General features: G+C 59.2%; 2 protein-coding genes and 1 non-coding gene across 3 annotated transcripts; all 3 read left to right on the top strand.

The window, feature by feature from the left end:
- Window positions 1-1,545: 1,545 nt before the first annotated feature.
- Window positions 1,546-11,006, top strand: EEF2 (eukaryotic translation elongation factor 2). Its single transcript, XM_030509462.1, has 15 exons — window positions 1,546-1,655; window positions 2,304-2,518; window positions 3,206-3,387; window positions 3,474-3,685; window positions 4,477-4,655; window positions 5,002-5,107; window positions 5,386-5,499; window positions 5,688-5,826; window positions 6,502-6,697; window positions 6,876-7,134; window positions 7,433-7,540; window positions 7,627-7,980; window positions 8,778-8,960; window positions 9,050-9,182; window positions 10,379-11,006. The coding sequence occupies exons 1-15, from the start codon at window positions 1,653-1,655 to the stop codon at window positions 10,570-10,572; spliced, it is 2,577 nt and encodes an 858-aa protein (XP_030365322.1). The 5' UTR covers window positions 1,546-1,652; the 3' UTR covers window positions 10,573-11,006.
- On the top strand, window positions 5,143-5,211 carry LOC115618355. The gene has a single exon (XR_003994791.1). It is a non-coding gene; the product is annotated as a small nucleolar RNA SNORD37 (small nucleolar RNA).
- A 194-nt stretch (window positions 11,007-11,200) lies between the features above and the next one.
- On the top strand, window positions 11,201-16,736 carry DAPK3 (death associated protein kinase 3). Its single transcript, XM_030509468.1, has 9 exons — window positions 11,201-11,278; window positions 12,287-12,428; window positions 13,694-14,054; window positions 14,195-14,324; window positions 14,485-14,533; window positions 14,641-14,667; window positions 14,759-14,911; window positions 15,511-15,556; window positions 15,674-16,736. Exons 2-9 carry the CDS (start codon window positions 12,367-12,369, stop codon window positions 16,214-16,216), a joined length of 1,371 nt encoding a protein of 456 aa, XP_030365328.1. The 5' UTR covers window positions 11,201-11,278; window positions 12,287-12,366; the 3' UTR covers window positions 16,217-16,736.
- The last annotated feature ends 1,722 nt before the right edge of the window (window positions 16,737-18,458 follow it).

The raw sequence follows: 18,458 nt of genomic DNA on the forward strand, positions 1-18,458 counted from the left end.
TAACCAGGCACTGGGGGTGCTGTGTGGTGTGTCCCCGGAATGGAGGCACCCCCAGAGCGTGACCAGCAGGTCAGGGAGGGGACACCCCCCCCTGCAGTCCTGATCCAGCTCTGGGGCAACAGCACAAGAGGGACGTGGAGCTGCTGGAGCGAGGCCAGAGGAGGCCCCGGAGCTGCTGCGAGGGCTGGAGCAGCTCTGCTCTGGAGCCAGGCTGAGAGAGCTGGGCTGGGGCAGCCTGGAGAAGAGAAGGCTCCTGAAGGGGAGACCTTAGAGCAGCTCCAGTGCCTAAAGGGGCTCCAGGAAACCTGCAGAGGGGCTTTGGACAAGGGCCTGGAGGGACAGGCCAAGGGGAATGGCTTTAACCTGCCAGAGGGGAGATTGAGATGAGCTCTGAGGCAGAAGCTCTTCCCTGTGAGGGTGCCGAGGCGCTGGCACAGGGTGCCCAGAGAAGCTGTGGCTGCCCCATCCCTGGCAGTGTTCAAGGCCAGGTTGGACACAGGGGCTTGGAGCGACCTGGTCCAGTGGAAGGTGCTGCTGTCCCTTTGGTCACGCTCCCTTGTGGCATCTTGTGTCCACACCACCCTGCTGGTGGTGATTGCAGCCCTGAGATCCTGCCGCCCTCCCACCCAGGTCAGTGTTTGTTTCCCGCATAGAAAGTTCTCTCCAGTAACCATCGCTTATTAAAAACACTTTTTATGTAGAAATTATGTCTCCCAAGTTCTATTTTCACTCCCCGGGCTCCAATTGCTCCATTTCTAGGTGCACGCAGCATCCTCTTCAGGAGGAAACCCTGTGAGCCGGGGTGACACGCTGCGCCAGGAGAGGTTTTCCAGCACTTTCTCCTCCTTATCATCAACCCCACAAGCTAATTAAGCAGAAAGGCAATTAGCCAGCCTCCCAGGCAGCCCGATACGCAAATCGGGCTCTGCAGCATTCCCTTCCAGCCCGGCACAGACCAGGATCGCTGCTAAAACTTCAGGCCGCCGCTATGGAAACGCGGACAGCCGGTAACTCCTCCCGTCACACCGCGGGGAGCTCCATCCCTGCCTGCGGCCGGCGGAGGGGACAACCACGTGCGGGAGTGAGGCAGCAGCGGGCGCTGGAGGCAGGGGCACGGCGCCCCGCAGGGTCCCACCCGCAGCCCCGGGTGATGCGGTTCGGGGCCGGGCTCCGGGACACCGACCGTGCCCGCCGCGCTCCTCCCCGCCCGCAGGGGGCGCTGTCACTTCGCCGCTACCTTGCGCCCCGACCGGCCCGTTGCGAGCCGGGTACGGGTGGAGGGGACTGAAGCCGGGCTCTGCTCCACCGCCGCTGCAGGACCCGCAGCCCCGCGCTCACCCGCCGCTCCGGTGGCTGCTGTCCCCGCTCATTGGCGGTGCCCAGCCCTGCGGTCCCGCCCCGGCGGACCAACCCTCGCCAACCATAGAGCCCCCCGGCCGCTGCGGGGTAGAGAGCCGCATCCACGCATGCGGAGAACGCGCCGGGTGCGCAGGTCCCGCCCCCCTGCCGGCGCCGCCCTATAAGAAGGGGGCTGTTGACGTCAGCGTTCTCTTCCGCCCGCTCTGCGCTCGCCAGCGAGACAGGGCTGTTGCCGCCGCCATTGCTGTGACCCCCCCCGCCCGGCCCCAGAGAATCCGCCGCCATCCGCCGCCATGGTGAGCCCCCGCGCCCCGCCGCCGCCCCACCGCGCTCAGCGCCCGCCGCGCTCCCCGTGTCACCGCCGATGGCCGCCCCGGCAGCGCCGGCGGGGCCCCTGCGCCCGCGGGGCCTGGCGTGCCGGGCTGGGCCGCTGCTGAGGGCAGAGGGGTGGGGCGGGAGGGGAGCGGGGGGCGCTCGGCAGCCCCCGGGGCTCCGTGCCCTTGTCCCCGGTGGTAGCGGGGCGCTGCGGCCGCCCCGCGGGGAGGGCGGGGAGCGGCGGTGATGTGGCACCGCGCCGGTGTTGACGTCGGGGACGGGCCTTTGCGGCGGCCGGCGGCTGCCTTATGTAACGCTGCGGGCCGGGCGGGGGCATCGCTCCGGGCTGGCACCCCCCGGCCGCGGAGCAGCGCCCAGGCGAGGGTGTGGGTTGAGCGGGGGGGTTCGCTGCCGGGAGCCCCTCACGCTGCCGCAGTTGGGAGGATGCTGAGCCGGGCTCTGCTGCGGGGTGTGCGGTGCCCTTGCTATGGGCTGTGCTAGCGCAGGCAGAGCTGCTGTCACTGGCACCATGGCAGGTGTTGGTGGGGCTGGTTGGGCTCCCTGGAGTTGCCAAAGCCGTTCCTGTACACCCTGGGTTACTCTATTCTGCCCTTCTTTCACTCCTCAAGGTGAACTTCACAGTAGATCAGATACGGGCCATCATGGACAAAAAGGCCAACATCAGAAACATGTCTGTGATTGCCCACGTTGATCACGGCAAATCAACCTTGACTGATTCTCTGGTATGCAAAGCTGGAATCATTGCTTCTGCCCGCGCGGGGGAGACCCGGTTCACCGACACAAGAAAGGATGAGCAGGAACGGTGCATCACCATCAAATCAACGTGAGTTCCCTCCCACCGGGCACCTCGGTGCTCCTGCAGCGTGGACTCAGCTCAGGGGGGCTTTGGGTGCTCCGCTGGTTTGATCATGAGAGGAGAGAAGACAGCGTCAGGCTTTCTCTAGGCTAGTTCAGAAGCTCATCTCTTGAGGATTGCTTAATTGAGGGAGCGAGTATTGAGTCGCTTCTGGTGAATCAGAGCATCACCTTAGTGGCCACTGGGAAGCAGAGGTGCAGCAGGAGCTTCAGCCTTCCATTTGAGCCTTGGAACTGCTGGATGTGGCTGGTGCCCGCTGGAGTCCTGTGGATGCAGCACAGAGACTGTCTGGGGAGCACCTCTGATGATGTACCTTGTGGCTGTGTCACCACAGGCAGTTTGAGGATCCTGAGGGGCATGGAAAGGGCTCAGAAAGGCAGTTGAGCCTTGTAGGAAAGGCATTACTCCTTCACTGGAAGAAGTTGAACCCTCTTTGGGTGCTTCAGGTTGCAGAGTCACAAGAGGTTATGGTTTCAGAAGAGGTCGTGGTTTCAGAGGACCATAGGAAAGACAGATTTTAGCCTGTGCTCCTGGTTATCTCCTACACTGGGAGGAATCCTTAAGCTCAGTGTGTGTGGGGTAAAAGGCTGTTTCTGAGCCTTGGGGAAGGGTAATGTGTAGATGACAATTTAAACAGTTTTTCTTCTATTTCAGAGCTATTTCCCTATTTTATGAGCTCTCTGAAAACGACTTGGCCTTCATCAAGCAGAGCAAAGACGGTTCTGGCTTCTTGATCAACCTGATTGACTCTCCAGGGCACGTGGACTTCTCTTCAGAGGTTACTGCTGCTCTTCGTGTTACCGACGGTGCCCTGGTTGTCGTAGACTGCGTTTCTGGTAAGGGCTTCTGCAGCCATGTGCAGCTGGAGTGTGTTTTGGGCGAGTTTGGAGCTGAGGATAACCGATTCCCCTGTGTTTGGCAGGCGTGTGCGTGCAAACAGAGACTGTGCTGCGTCAGGCCATTGCAGAGAGGATCAAGCCTGTCCTGATGATGAACAAGATGGACCGAGCGCTGCTGGAGCTGCAGCTGGAGCCAGAAGAGCTGTACCAGACCTTCCAGCGCATCGTGGAGAACGTGAACGTCATCATCTCCACGTATGGAGAAGGAGAGAGCGGCCCCATGGGAAACATTATGGTAAGTGGGAGCTGCGAGCGCTGGGTTTGAGCTCATCTCCTGCAGTGGGAGGGAGCTGGTTGTCTCCTTGGTCCTCCTTTCCTGTCTCAAGTGGAGAAGCAGGAGTAGAGTCACGAAGATGTTGTCCTACCCAGCTGTGTGCTGGTTTGGAGCTCTCTTGTGCTTTCATCCGATGTCTTCTGCTAGTTCAGAGCTTGAGCAAATAAAGACTATAAACACAAGAAAGTATTTCCTCCCTTTCCAAAGGGCACTGTTGCTTTGGAGGCCACCTTTGTGCCCACATCCCATCTGTGGTGGTGGGTGATGTGAGATCCGAGGCTCCCATACAGCATCCCACCCCCAGCTCTCTTCTGAAATGGGAGGCCAGTAGGTGTTTGCCATTCCCTGCATCCCAAGCCCTGCTCCTGGCTGGGTTCCTCAGAGCAAGCTGGGCTGTGGGCCCCTGAGGAGAGGCTCCTGCTTTGTTCCTGTTGAGCACTCACCACGTGCTGCAGGTTTTCCTGTACTGCTCATCCTCCTTCTGAAGGACAGGAGTGTTCGCTGCACCCGCAGCAGGGCAGCTGCTGAGCCTGTTGTTGTGTGGTACAAAGCTGAAACGGTGGGGGTGGGTCAGGCTGTAATTGGGGTCTCAGCAGTGGCCTCTGTCACAAAACGGCTCAGGAGCCCCATAGTCCAGAAGCTCCACCTTGAACCTGGGTACTCCAGTGTTGTTTGGGATGGAATGGGCTGAGTGCTGTCATGTGCTGTGGCTGTTCCTCTGTAACCCAGCTCTGTTGCTGGTTCCCTTCCAGATTGACCCGGTGCTGGGCACTGTGGGCTTTGGCTCTGGCCTGCATGGCTGGGCCTTCACTCTGAAGCAGTTTGCTGAAATGTACGTTGCAAAGTTCGCTGCCAAGGGGGATGCCCAGCTGAACCCATCCGAGCGTGCCAAGAAGGTTGAAGACATGATGAAGAAGCTGTGGGGAGACAGGTGAGGGTTGGTCTAGTTCTGGATCAGCTCCGTGTGGCTGCAGCCTGACAATGGGGGAGATGGGGAGGGAGGGAGGATAATGCTGTGCCTGCTTAGAGCCCTGGCTCAGTCACTTGGGGTGTGTGCTAGCAAAAGCTGTTGCCCAGGAGTAGGAAACCCAGATAATGGGGAGGGGATGGTGACTGGCAACATGAGTTCAGTGTTGCTCTGAAAACCTGGGAGCGATGGGGGAAAGTATGAAGATGGTTCTTAGCAGCTCTTTCCTCTGGCCTCAGCAGCCAGAACAAGCCCCATTTCTGTAGCTGGGCTCTGCATTGATACTTGTCTGGCTTGATTCTTTCTCCAGATATTTTGATCCTGCTACTGGCAAGTTCAGTAAATCTGCTACCAGCCCAGATGGAAAGAAACTGCCCAGGACCTTCTGCCAGCTCATCCTTGACCCCATCTTCAAGGTGAGTTCCTCAGTGTTTAGCCCAGGCTGGGGCTGTGCATGATGATGGAAAATTTCTTCACTTTGACCTGACTTGTCTGCTTGAAGAAATTGAAACCTCTGACACGTCTCGTTACTCCCCGTGGGCAGGGAAATGGGTGGTAGGTGTTGTGCAGGCAGGTCTGTGCCCCTGGGTGGGTTCAGCTGGGTGATGAGCAAGGACAGAAATTCTCTTCAGAGACATGGTGCTGCTTCAAACTGGGTCACGGGCAGCATTCATAACTGCTGCTGCTGTTCCAGGTCTTCAGTGCAATCATGAACTTCAAGAAGGACGAGGCGGCTAAACTGATAGAGAAGCTGGACATCAAGCTTGATAGTGAAGATAAGGACAAAGAGGGCAAACCCCTGCTGAAGGTGAGGCTGGTCTGGATCCTCTGTGGGGAGGAGACGAGCAGTTGTGCTGCTCCAACTGTGTCAGCTTCCTAAGCAGCTCCCAACCCTGCTTGGGTCGGGAGGTGCTGTTGGAGGTGGGGAAGCAGTGGAAGGTGAACTGCAGGTTGTGAACAGCCTGACCGGGTCTTGCTCCTCCGATGTCTGCTCAGGCCGTGATGAGGCGGTGGCTGCCCGCTGGAGATGCCCTGCTGCAGATGATCACCATTCACCTGCCTTCTCCTGTCACAGCCCAGAAGTACCGCTGTGAGCTGCTCTACGAGGGACCCCCTGATGATGAGGCTGCCATAGGTAGGACAGGCTGCTGCTGTGCTGCCAGGTGTCTCTTCACATAAGTGCTCAGGGCTCCAGCACTCCTGTGGCTGTCTCATTCTCCAGGCACACAGCTCAGTAGCTGCTGGAATTCCTGAGTCTCTAGCTGTTCTAGTGTGGATCAAACATGCTTAACTAGCTCACAGATTGACTCTGGAGGGCTGAGCTAGCTGACTGGAGAGTAGATGGGGCTCAGGGTGAACCTTGTATTAATATAAACCCTCTCTTGGTGATGTCATGGCTTTAAACTGACAGGGGAGATTGAGATGAGATCTTGGGAAGAAGCTCTTCCCTGTGAGGGTGCTGAGGCGCTGGCACAGGGTGCCCAGAGAAGCTGTGGCTGCCCCATCCCTGGCAGTGTTCAAGGCCAGGTTGGACACAGGGGCTTGGAGCAACCTGCTCTAGTGGAAGGTGTCCCTGCCCATGGCAGGGGGTCGGAACTGGAGCAACTTTAAGGTCCCTTCCCACCCAAACCAGTCTGTGAGATCTTTCTCTCTGCTTGGGCTGGCCAGAAGTCAGCAGCCTGGGACAGCAGTGGGTGCAGGTCTTGTGTTGAGATTTGGGAGTGGGGGGGGTACAAAGGATGTGTACCAGATACTAGAGATAATACTGAACCAGGTTGATGTCTCCTCCTCCTCCTCCTCCTCGTCTCAGGTATTAAGAACTGTGACCCCAAAGGCCCCCTGATGATGTACATCTCTAAAATGGTGCCAACCTCTGACAAGGGACGTTTCTACGCTTTTGGACGTGTCTTTTCTGGTCTTGTCTCAACTGGCTTGAAAGTCAGAATCATGGGACCAAACTACACACCTGGCAAGAAGGAGGATCTGTACTTGAAGCCAATTCAAAGGTCAGTCCTGGCTGAGATGCCCTTGGTGCTTCAGATTTGTGGTTCTGGTGCTGTTTTGGGTCTTTTCTTCTCTCTGAGGTGCTTGGCCCTGGTTTCAAGTATGGCGCTGAGCTCCAGGATCCTGCGTGGTGGGACCTCCTCTGTCAGACTTCATTAAAACAACCTTCTCTCTCACCAGGACCATTCTCATGATGGGCCGTTACGTTGAACCCATCGAGGACGTGCCTTGTGGAAACATTGTTGGTCTGGTTGGTGTTGACCAGTTCCTTGTGAAGACTGGAACCATCACCACTTTTGAGCACGCTCACAACATGAGGGTGATGAAGTTCAGCGTCAGCCCCGTCGTGCGTGTGGCTGTGGAGGCCAAGAACCCAGCTGACCTGCCCAAGCTGGTGGAGGGATTGAAGCGTCTGGCCAAGTCTGACCCTATGGTGCAGGTGAATGTCCAGAATGGTTTTGGGGCCAGGAGGAATCCTGCTGGCACAGGAGGCTTTGCCTTCAGTGGTGATTGTGCTGGTGGAGAAGTCTTGAACGGAGCATTGGTCCCAGCCCACTAGAACGGGAGGGAATGCTGCACCCCACCTTGAGGTGGGACCAAATCATCCCTAGGTCAGCAGAAAGAGCATCTAAAAGCAAATCTGAGAGTCAAAAATTGGAGACAATCACTAATGCTTTGGGTGCAAGAGCTTTTGTTGCAGCCAGAAGCTTCACCTGCTGCATTAATGGTCTTTTCAGTGCATCATCGAGGAGTCTGGGGAGCACATCATCGCTGGCGCAGGGGAGCTGCACTTGGAGATCTGCCTGAAGGACCTGGAGGAGGACCATGCCTGCATCCCCATCAAGGTAGAGGGGCTGCAGTGGGCAGAGCCCTTGGTGAGCTGCGGTGTGGTTGGTGGCTCACTCCTCTTCCCTGCTCTGTGTCACTGCAGAAATCAGATCCTGTTGTGTCGTACCGTGAGACAGTCAGTGAGGAATCCAACGTGATGTGCCTTTCCAAGTCACCCAACAAGCACAACAGGCTCTACATGAAGGCCCGGCCCTTCCCCGATGGCCTGGCTGAGGACATCGACAAGGGGGAGGTCTCTGCCCGCCAGGAGCTGAAGCAACGAGCCCGTTACCTGGCTGAGAAGTACGAGTGGGATGTCACCGAGGCCAGGAAGATCTGGTGCTTTGGTCCTGATGGCACCGGCCCCAACATCCTGACTGACATCACCAAGGGCGTGCAGTACCTGAACGAGATCAAGGACAGCGTGGTGGCTGGCTTCCAGTGGGCAACAAAGGAGGTGAGGGGAAAACCATCACACACAGGGCAACGTGTGTGTAATTCAGAAGTATCTTTTAGGATAAATGGGACAGGGTGGCTGGGTTGAAGGTCACTTGAGACACACATGACCTCCAGACAAAAAGCTTTCTCCCAGCACTATGGAGAAGCTTCATCACAACAGCATGTACTTCATATCTGAAAGAGCTTTTCAAAGTGGAGCAGCAGGGATGGAAGCTGCTGAGATGGATGACAGAGCTGGCATCCAGAGGAAACGGGTGGTCTGGGAGCCTCTGTTGAGATCTGGCCTGCCTTACCAGTTACTTTTTGAGGACTAGGCAGGAGGTGGCTCTGAAATCAGTTGGCAGTAGCCTGGGAACAGCAACAGGAGCAGGTTTTTTCCTGTTTACTTTTCAAGTTAGTTTTGTTCTGAAGAAGGAGGTACCATGCCAACAACTTGTTTTTTTTCCCATTTATGTGAAAAAATTACTTTTCCTGGCCAAATACTCGGGTTGCAGCACCACAAATATGTGTTGGTGCTTCTGCTGCCAACGTGAACAATGGAGATGAGGGATGAGGTGCTGCTGGGAATGGTTCTGGTGCTTGGAGGCTTCTCTAAGGGGCTGTGGCAGTGCCTCAGGGGCAGGTAGAGCTGGTTTGGAGCTCCTGGGTGAGGAAGACCACTTGGCACTCTGTGGCGCTTCCTGCCCTTAGAGCTGCTTCCTGGGAATGCCCATAAGCCGAGGGCCAGGAACATCCGGGTTGGGAGCAAACTGTCCCCATCATGGTGGTGGTTGAACCCTTGCTCTGCTTTTCCAGGGTGTCCTGTGTGAGGAGAACATGCGTGGCGTGCGTTTCGATGTGCACGATGTCACCCTGCACGCCGATGCCATCCACCGTGGAGGTGGGCAGATCATTCCCACTGCCAGGAGGTGCCTGTATGCCTGCGTGCTCACGGCCCAGCCCCGGCTGATGGAGCCCATCTACCTGGTGGAAATCCAGGTGAGGACCATCCCCTCAGCCAGAAGATCCTGGAGAAGGACGCATTCAATGGGTGGTTTGTGGTCCTGACCCATCTATCTCTGTTGCAGTGCCCGGAGCAGGTGGTTGGTGGCATCTATGGGGTGTTGAACAGGAAACGTGGGCACGTGTTTGAGGAGACCCAAGTGGCCGGCACCCCCATGTTCGTGGTCAAGGCCTACCTGCCTGTCAACGAGTCCTTTGGTGAGTGCTGCTCCTGGGGGCTCCATCCCAACCTGGGGTGGGGGGATCCTTCATGTCACTGACCACAGCCATCGTTGAGTCATTTCAATTTGAAAACAGCTTTAAGATCATCAAGTCCAGCTGTTAGTGCAGCACTGCCAAGTTCATCACCAAACCGTGTGTCTGAGCACCACATCCACATGTCTCTTAAATCACTCCAGGGATGGTGACTCCACTGTGCAGCTGCTGGAGCGAGTCCTGAGAGGCCCCCGAGCTGCTGCGAGGGCTGGAGCAGCTCTGCTCTGGAGCCAGGCTGAGAGAGCTGGGCTGGGGCAGCCTGGAGAAGAGAAGGCTCCTGAAGGGGAGACCTTAGAGCAGCTCCAGTGCCTAAAGGGGCTCCAGGAAACCTGGAGAGGGGCTTTGGACAAGGGCCTGTAGGGACAGGACAAGGGGAATGGCTTTAACCTGCCAGAGGGGAGACTGAGATGAGCTCTGAGGCAGAAGCTCTTCCCTGTGAGGGTGCTGAGGCGCTGGCACAGGGTGCCCAGAGAAGCTGTGGCTGCCCCATCCCTGGCAGTGTTCAAGGCCAGGTTGGCATTGGAATTATGGAATCCCAGATTGGAAGGGACCTTCAGGGATCACCTGGTCTGACCTTTCTTGGCCCAGCATGACCTACACTGGGTGGCCCCGCTCCCTGTCCAGTCAAATCACTTTTCCCATTGTGAACAATTTTCCTCTTGTTCCCAACGGGAATCTCCCCAGGATTAACTTGTGCCCATCACTCCTCACAGAGGAGAGGGAGCTTCCATCTTCTTTTTAGCCACCCTTTAATTACTGGAACTTGATGATATTCCACCTTTCTCCAGCTGAACAAGCCCAGCTCTCTCAGCCTCTCCTCCCATGGCTGCCCTGTCATCTTTTTGGCCCTTCTCACCCTCTCCACGTTTTGGCTGTAGAGCATGGACCCAAACTGAACACAGGTTAGATAGGAACATTGAAGGCTGGACGGGGCATGGAGCAACCTGCTCTAGTGGAAGGTGTCCCTGCCCATGGATGAGCTTTAAGCTCCCTTCCACCCCAAACCATTCCATCCCCACCTTGAAGCCCCCTGAGGCGTTGAGCCCCATCTCCTCCAGCCCTATGGGGGGGGGTGTGTCTGTGTGGGTCCCACCTCCCAGGGGGGGTGCAGGTTCTCACCCTGTGTCCTCTTCCTGCAGGTTTCACAGCCGATCTCCGGTCCAACACTGGGGGCCAGGCCTTCCCCCAGTGCGTCTTTGACCACTGGCAGATCCTCCCTGGGGACCCCTTTGACAGCGCCAGCCGCCCCAGCCAAGTGGTGGCCGAGACCCGCAAGCGCAAGGGCCTGAAGGAAGGAATTCCAGCGCTGGATAACTTCCTTGATAAGCTCTAATCAAGCTCCTTGGACTCCGGGAACAAGGGGAGAGGAAAGGGAGGGGGAAATGAATGAATTAGCAAAGGGGTTTAAAACGCTCGTCACCGCCATCTCTTTGCATTAATGAATGGGTTTCATAATGATTGTGAGACTTTGAAATGAGGATAAAGGATTAAAAACAGCCTTATAGGTTTCGGTGTTGCACATGTCTCATCTCCGCCATTTGGAACTAAACCATTTCCACTCGGATTTGCCCAATTCTGTATTTATTTGATTCAAAAACAAAGATTAAAAAGCTGAATTGTTTTTTTTTTTGGGGGGGGGGGGGGGGTAAGGGGGTGTGAATCCATGTTTAAAAGAGGGTGGGGAGGGCTGCAGTGTGACTGTCGGTCGTGACTATCGCCGCCTGTATTAGTGCCACTGGAATTAATAAAATTGGATCATGATTAAAATCGATAAAAGGGATATTTTTTGGGGAGGGATGGGGATTTTGAAGAGCGATAGGGCGCCCCCTTGCGGTTGGGAGGACCCGTTGTGTGGGGGGGCATGGTGCTTTATATAGTGGGCGGGACAACGCCGGTGCTCTCATCCAATCAGCTCCGCCCATTCTCTGAGCGACGTCCCGCCCCGCCAATAGGCGGGGCGGGACGTCGCTCAGAGGGTGGGCGGAGCCAAGCGGCTGTGTTGGAATGTGGCGGCGGCGACGCGGGCGGCGGCGGCCGAGGTTTGGGTTGTGAGGGGGGGACACGGATTATGAGGGCTGTGGGGCTGAGGTTGTGGGGCGGGAAGGGGGTTTGGGAGCTTGTGGGGTGGGAGAGAGGGCGGGGGGTTGGATTTGGGGGGGTTAGAGGTGTGGGGATGGGGCGGGGGGGGTGTTAGGCCTGTGGGGAGGGAAGGGGATGTGGGGCTGGAAGAGGTGGGGAGGGATGGGGGGCTCTGTGAGGCAGGGAGGGGATGGGGAGGTTATGGGGAATGGGGAGAGGAGGGGGCTGTGGGGCAGGAAAAGGTGGTGGGGGATTTGGGATGGAGGATTGGGGGGCTGTGGGCTTGGGGGCTATAGGGCAGGGAGGGGGGTTGGGGGGGCTGTGGGGCAGGAAAAGGCTGTGCGGGATCAGGATGAAGGGGTTGTGGGGCTAGAAAGGGCTGTGGGGGATCGGAGGGGCTGTAGTTGTGGGGTTGTGGGGCTAGAAAGGGCTGTGGGGGATCGGAGGGGCTGTAGTTGTGGGGGTTGTGGGGCAGGGAGAGGCTGTGTGGGATCAGGATGAAGGGGTTGTGGCGCTGGGAGGGGCTGTGTGGGACCAGGCTGTGGGGCTGTGGGGCAGGCAGGGGTTGGTGGGGCCTGGGGTGGGGTTGGCTGTGGCGAGGGGTGGGGCAGGCGGGTGCCACAGGCTGGGCTGGGGCATCCCTGCACCGCAGCTGGGTGTCACTGGGACCGAGCATGGGCACAGCCGTGGGGCCACAGCCGTGGGGTTACATCAGGGGGTCACCACCACCACCCCTGTTCCCTCCTCTCCCCCCAGCACATCCCCGCAAGGGGTTCCCACAGGGCACTGGGGGGGCTGTCCCCAGGACTGATCTGCACTTTGGCCCCAGCCGCCCCCCATCCCCACAGCACTGGGGCTGTGCTGCTCCAGGCTCCTTGCCCTCGGTGCCCCTGCACCGGGCCCTGCCCGCAGCCCTGGTGCTGGTGTGCAGCTCCTGGGGCATAACCCCCCCTTTCCTGGTGCCGCAGGTGCTGATCCCCGGCTGCTCCCGGTGTCCACCTCCGCTCGCAGGGTCGGGGCAGCTTCAGCTCCGTGGGGCCCCGCAGCCATGTCCACCTTCCGGCAGGAGAGCGTGGAGGACTTCTATGAGATGGGGGAAGAGCTGGGCAGGTGAGTGACATCCCGCTGCGCTCCGGGGGAGCTGCACCCCCTTCCTGCCCCAGCATCTTCACCCGCTGCTGCAGATCCCTGTGGCATCCCCTGTGCCACCTCTGTGCTGTGCAGGCAGTGGGGCTGGGGGCAGAGCCAGGCACCTCCAGCAGCTGTATGTTACCAAAGGAAGGTGTTAACTCGCATTAAACTCACTCCTATATGTGGGCAGGCCCAGCAGAGCTCCCGTCCCAGCCGGCTTTGGCCAGGGCCCTCGCTGCTGCCTGGCTCTGTGCCTGTGGGGCAGATCCGGGGTGAATCACTGCCTGAAAATGGGATTTAATCATCGGGATGCGGAGGCTGCGGCGGTGTGGGGGGGTGGGGGCTGGGTTTGGATCCTCCAGCACTGCCGCAGCCGCACCAGGACTCAGGGTCTGCCACAGCCGTGGCCCCAGGGCTCCCTTGGGTGCTGCTTCCCAGGACCTGGGAAAGAATTGAGCAGCGGAAACATTTTGGGTGACTTTAGTGTTTGTTCTTTTAAACGAGGGGGGGAGCTTCTTGGGCCTTGCTCCGGGTCCCCTTCCCTCGGGGCTGCGCTGTAGCTGCATCCAGCGGGAGCCCTGGGGATGGATGTGGTGCCTGGGGGTTGGATCCCACCTGGGCAAGGCTGGTCCCTGCCCCGGGGGGGCTGCGGGTGGCCCTGGTGTGATCCAGGATCATACAGAGGAGTTTCGGGTCCCGGCGCCGCAGAGGCTGGTGACGGAGGCTGGTGACGGGACCACACGTCACCGTGTGCTGCTGGGGATGGCCAATGGCCGGGGCAGCGGGGAGGGGACGGAGCAGCCCCGGGAAGTGGGATGGATCCATCCTGGGGGGAAGTTGTTGGGGGATCCTTGTGCATCCCAGCAGAGGGGCCATGGGGGGCTCAGCCGGGGCGGAAAGGACAAGGGTCGGATCCTGCTGGTGTCAGCAGGACCCGGCTCCTGGAGGTGCCTGTGGATGCGCAGAGCCCTGCTCCCCCTTCCACAGCAGAGGTTTATGGAAGGTGTGGCCTTGGCTGCTGTGGCCTTGGCAGGAATTTCCTTCCTCCATCCTGGTCAGCGCTGGGATTTACCCGCCTGCTCCGGTGGCACCAGAGGGTGGGAGAACCCCGATTCCCAACAGTCCTGGGGGAAACCATGTGTCCTCCTGCACTGCGTCCCCCATCCTCGTGCCGGTGCTGACCCGGCTGCCCAGCACACACCGGCACGAGGATCCTCTCCTCACCTCCTCCCTGCATCCCGCAGTGGGCAGTTTGCCATCGTACGGAAGTGCCGGGAGAGGAAAACGGGTCTGGAATACGCGGCCAAGTTCATCAAGAAGCGTCGGTTGTCGTCCAGCCGCCGCGGCGTGAGCCGGGAGGAGATCGAGAGGGAGGTGGACATCCTGCGGGAGATCCAGCACCCCAACATCATCACCCTGCACGACATCTTCGAGAACAAGACGGACGTGGTGCTCATCCTGGAGCTGGTCTCAGGCGGCGAGCTCTTCGATTTCCTGGCTGAGAAGGAGTCCCTGACAGAGGAGGAGGCCACCCAGTTCCTCAAGCAGATCCTGGACGGGGTGCACTACCTGCACTCCAAGCGCATCGCCCACTTCGACTTGAAGGTGAGGGCTGGGACATGCAGACACCCCGTGCTCGGCAGCTGGGGAGCAGGGAGGAGGATCCAGGCTCCCGTGGAGCTGGCTCTGGGATCGCTCCCTGCCTGAGGCGTGTGGGGTAACCACCGGCTCCTGTCCCCCCGCAGCCAGAGAACATCATGCTGCTGGACAAGAACGTGCCAAACCCTCGGATCAAACTCATCGACTTCGGGATCGCCCACAAGATTGAAGCGGGGAATGAATTCAAGAATATATTTGGGACCCCGGAGTTTGTAGGTGAGCTCTGGCTGGCGGCGTTCCTGTGGGGCTCCAAAAGCTTTGGCTTAATCCCAGAGGGATGCCCAAAGCCGTGGTGTGTGTGCCAGGGTGAGTCCATTGGGAAAGGCTTCTTTCCCCCAGAATAATCCTGTTTTCTCCCCTCTTTCCTTCTATAAAGCCCCAGAAATCGTCAACTACGAACCCCTGGGGCTGGAGGCTGACATGTGGTGAGTGAGTCCCCTCCCAGCCAGGTCTCCCCTCCTGCTGAACACGCAGGGAGAGGGGAGCAGCAGCGCTCTGCGGGGCTTCAGCCTCATCTTCCTCTCTCTTCCAGGAGCATCGGGGTCATCACTTACATCCTGTGAGTATATGGGGAGCCTGGGGCTCTGCAGGGTGAGTCCCCTGCTCGGGCTGTCACCTCTTTGGGGTGTCACAACCTGCTCTCGCCACAGGCTGAGTGGAGCCTCCCCCTTCCTGGGGGAAACGAAGCAGGAGACCCTGACCAACATATCTGCTGTCAACTACGACTTCGACGAGGAGTATTTCAGCAACACCAGCGAGCTGGCCAAGGACTTCATCCGCCGCCTGCTCGTCAAGGACCCCAAGTGAGAGGCAGGGAGCAGAGCTGGGGGTTACCTTGGGAGGGGGGACGGTCCCTCCTGCCCAACCCTGTGCATATGGGCAGCTCCCACATCTCCTGCCCACAGGGAGTTCAGCTCTGAGCCTGCCTGCGTTGGCCGTGGGGCCTTTGCCCATCCCTGTGTGCTGCTCGTTTATAAATCCTCTTTATCCCGCCACTTCCCTCCTGCTGCTTGTAGGGTCTGGAAGCCAAAGTCTCCCCCCTATGTCAGGCACGGGATGAATTCTGGGATCACCCTGATGGTGTAGCACCTTAGCTGAAAAGGAGGGAAAAGGCTGTGGAAGGGATGAAGGGCTGACCCGAGCACCCAGGACCCTCGGCTGGGGCAGGAGCAGCAGTGCTGCGTGATCAGGCATCAGGCGGGAGGTCCCTCTTTGGGGTGTGTTTGCTGTGGGGAGGCTGCCTGAGGGCAGGGAGCTGGCTGCAGCCCCTGAGCACAGCGAGTCCATCTGGGCCCGTCTGTGCCCCGGAGGTGGTCGTGTCCGAGCTGCTTTTCCAGGACTTTGACAGGGAAAGAGGCAGCGAAGCCTTTGCCCCTCGGTCGCAGCCCGGCTGTCTTTGCAGGAAGCGGATGACCATCGCTCAAAGCCTGGAGCACCCTTGGATTAAGGTGAGAACTGAAAGAATCGGCACTTTTTGGGTGTCAGACACCCAAGGGGTCGGGGTTGGGTGTTGCAGACCATGGGTGGGTGCTGTGTGCCATGCCCATGGCCATCCCTTTCCACAGGTGATCAAGAGGAGGAACGTCCGCAACGAAGACAACTGCAAGAAGCCCGAGCGCCGCCGGCTGAAGACCACGCGCCTGAAGGAGTACACCATCAAGTCCCACTCCAGCATGCCACCAAACAACACGTACATCAACTTTGAGCGCTTCTCCAAGGTCATGGAGGACGTGGCTGCAGCTGAGGAGAGCCTCCGAGAGCTGGAGAGGAACAAGAAGTCCTTCCAGGAGGACATCGAGGCCCTGCTGTCCATCTATGAGGAGAAGGAGTCGTGGTACAAAGAGGAGAACGAGAGCATCAGCCAGGACCTCCGCCAGATCCGGCAGGAGCTGCAGAAGACGGAGGCCCTGAAGAAGCAGGTGCAGGAGGAGACCAAGAGCGTGGTGCAGGTGGCCAATGGCCTCAAGAGGCATTACCGAAAGCTGGAGAACCACTACGAGGCGCTGGCCAAGCAGGTGGCCTCGGAGATGAAGTTTGTCCAGGAGCTGGTGTGGTCCATTGAGCGGGAGAAGCTGCAGAGCAGCGAGGGCGACGGCAGCATCCGTTAGCTGGGCCGGGGCTGGCTGCCTGCGGGATGAGGTGGGATCATCCTTCCCGAGCCGCCGGCTCACCCCAGGAGCCGCTCCACCGACAGCCTTTGGTGAAGGTCCCCCGGCTCTGCCGGGCTCGCAGTGGTGTGCAGGGGGGCTTGTGCCTCCCTGGAGACCCCCCCTCAGGGCGCTGCAGTTGTGCTCACCTGGGTTTTGGCTTCCTGCGTGCGGCTCTTGCTTGGCTTCACGTCCCTGTGCTCCCCTGGCTGCTCCCTGCTCCCAGCCACAGTGCTCAGGGACCAGTTCTCCCCATCCCACCCAGGGCCTGGCTCTTGGAGCTGCCGGGGGGGCTGTCGATGGGGGGACCCCTCTCTGCACCCCGGCAGCGGCTCAGTGCCTGGCACACATGGCCCCTGACGTGCCGCAGCCCCATGGGTGACCCCGGCTGTCCCCTGTCCCCCTGGGGCATCGACTCCCCCAGCCCTCGGTCCCACGGGCACTCCCCCTTTTAACAGAATAAAGGTTTCCGTGCACCGGGGCGGCCGCCTTGGCTCCTGCCATGGGAAGAAGGTGGTGGGAAGGGGGCAAGGACATGCTGTGTGGTAACGGCTCCTCTGCTGTGCCCCCATGTGGTGTTTGTGCTCCCGGAGGGATTCCTTAATCTGGGAAGAGAAGGGGTTTCTTTTCTGGGCTGGCAGGCGAGTTCCCTGCGGGCTTGGAGGGAGCTCTGGGAGTAGGTTGCAGGATGCTCCCAGGCTGGAGGAGCCCCCAGCTCCTCTTGCCTCAGACCATGGGGAGGTCCTGGGGGCTCAGGGAAGGTTGAAGCGTGGTTCTGGGAGCTGGAGAAGGTCTATGGGGTTTGGGGAGGTCCCTGGGGCTCAGGGAGGGTCCCAGGGTTTCTGGGACCTGTCCTTTTCCCCAGGGATCTCCCGTTGGCAGGGGGCCCGCCAGATCCCGGTTTGGATGGGAACAGAGTGTTTAAGGAATTGGCACCGATGTTCTTGGGGCCAGGAAGGGCTGATGGGCTCTGCCACCACCGGTGAGCACAGGGAGCAGCTGGTGGCTGGGGCTCCCCTCGTCCCAGCCTCCTCGGGAGAGGGGGGGACAAGGTCCCAAATTGCCGTTTCCACCGGGAGCACTGCGGGGTTTCCGGCTGCCCTCAGCCCTCTGCTGATGGAGCCAAGATTCAGCTGAACTTGATCTGGGGGAATCACCAGCCAAATCCCAGCGGATGTGCAGCGTCCCTCCGGCTCGCCAGCACCCGCGGCGGGGAGGGCAGCAGCAGGTTTCTCTCAGGCTGAGCTCCGGGACTGGGGGAATTGCCCAATTTAGGCTTTATTTGTTGCTCCAGTGCTTCCCCCCAGCTCCTCGGGGTGGAGGGGATGTGTCCCATGTCCCGTGTCCCCATCCACGCCAGTCCTCGGGCAGCCCCATGTGCTGCTGACGTCCCGCTGGGTGTAGGTTTCATCCCAACCCGTGGGGCACATGGGGCCAGGGATAATTTTAGTCTGCCCCCGTTTTTCCAGGCCAAGGCTCTTGGCACGCGGGGGTGCCCCATGGCGTGACCGCCTGGCTGGTGGCTGCTCCCGGCGCAGAGCAGGATCGGTGCCACGGCATTTGATCTGGAATCCTGGATATTTGATCTGCTCTTACAGAACCAATTCGTCACCAGAGCCAGTGTGTGAAGGGATGTATGGAAATCCTATAGGGACAGTTGTTCCCGAGCTGTGCAAAGTTCACATAGTGCTGAGGCTTCCCAGATGCTCCTCATGCCACAGGTTCCTGTTTCATGCTCCCAAAAGCCCTTGGAAGTCACTCGCCATTCACCCCGGCCGGCACAGGCTTCTCCCTGCAGGTACGCTGCTGCAGAGGGGTGCTGGAGTTGTTCCTATCCTGCGGGATGCCCAAAGATAACACCAAAATGTCTAAAAAGCAGGATTTGGGGTGGTTTGGTGAAGGTGACCTGCTGACGTGGGTTTTAAATTGCAGAGAGGTGCTCGGATGGCTCTGATGCACCAGGGACCAGTGCAGGGGGGGGGAATACCAACCGCTCAGCGCGGAGGAAGATTTATGGGGGAGGCAAATCCGACAGGGATGCCGGATTTCACCCACGTGGCATATCAGCACGTGCTGCCTCGGTTCCCCTCTGAGAGCTGGGGCCAGCACTGCCCTGGAGTTCTCTTTGGGCAGGGAATATCGAAGTGCCTTTTTTAGGCTTCAGTTTTGCCTCCTCGCAGCAGCTCGAGGTGAGGGGAAGCGC

Source organism: Strigops habroptila, chromosome 20, assembly GCF_004027225.2.
Source record: "Strigops habroptila isolate Jane chromosome 20, bStrHab1.2.pri, whole genome shotgun sequence".
Taxonomy (NCBI): domain Eukaryota; kingdom Metazoa; phylum Chordata; class Aves; order Psittaciformes; family Psittacidae; genus Strigops; species Strigops habroptila.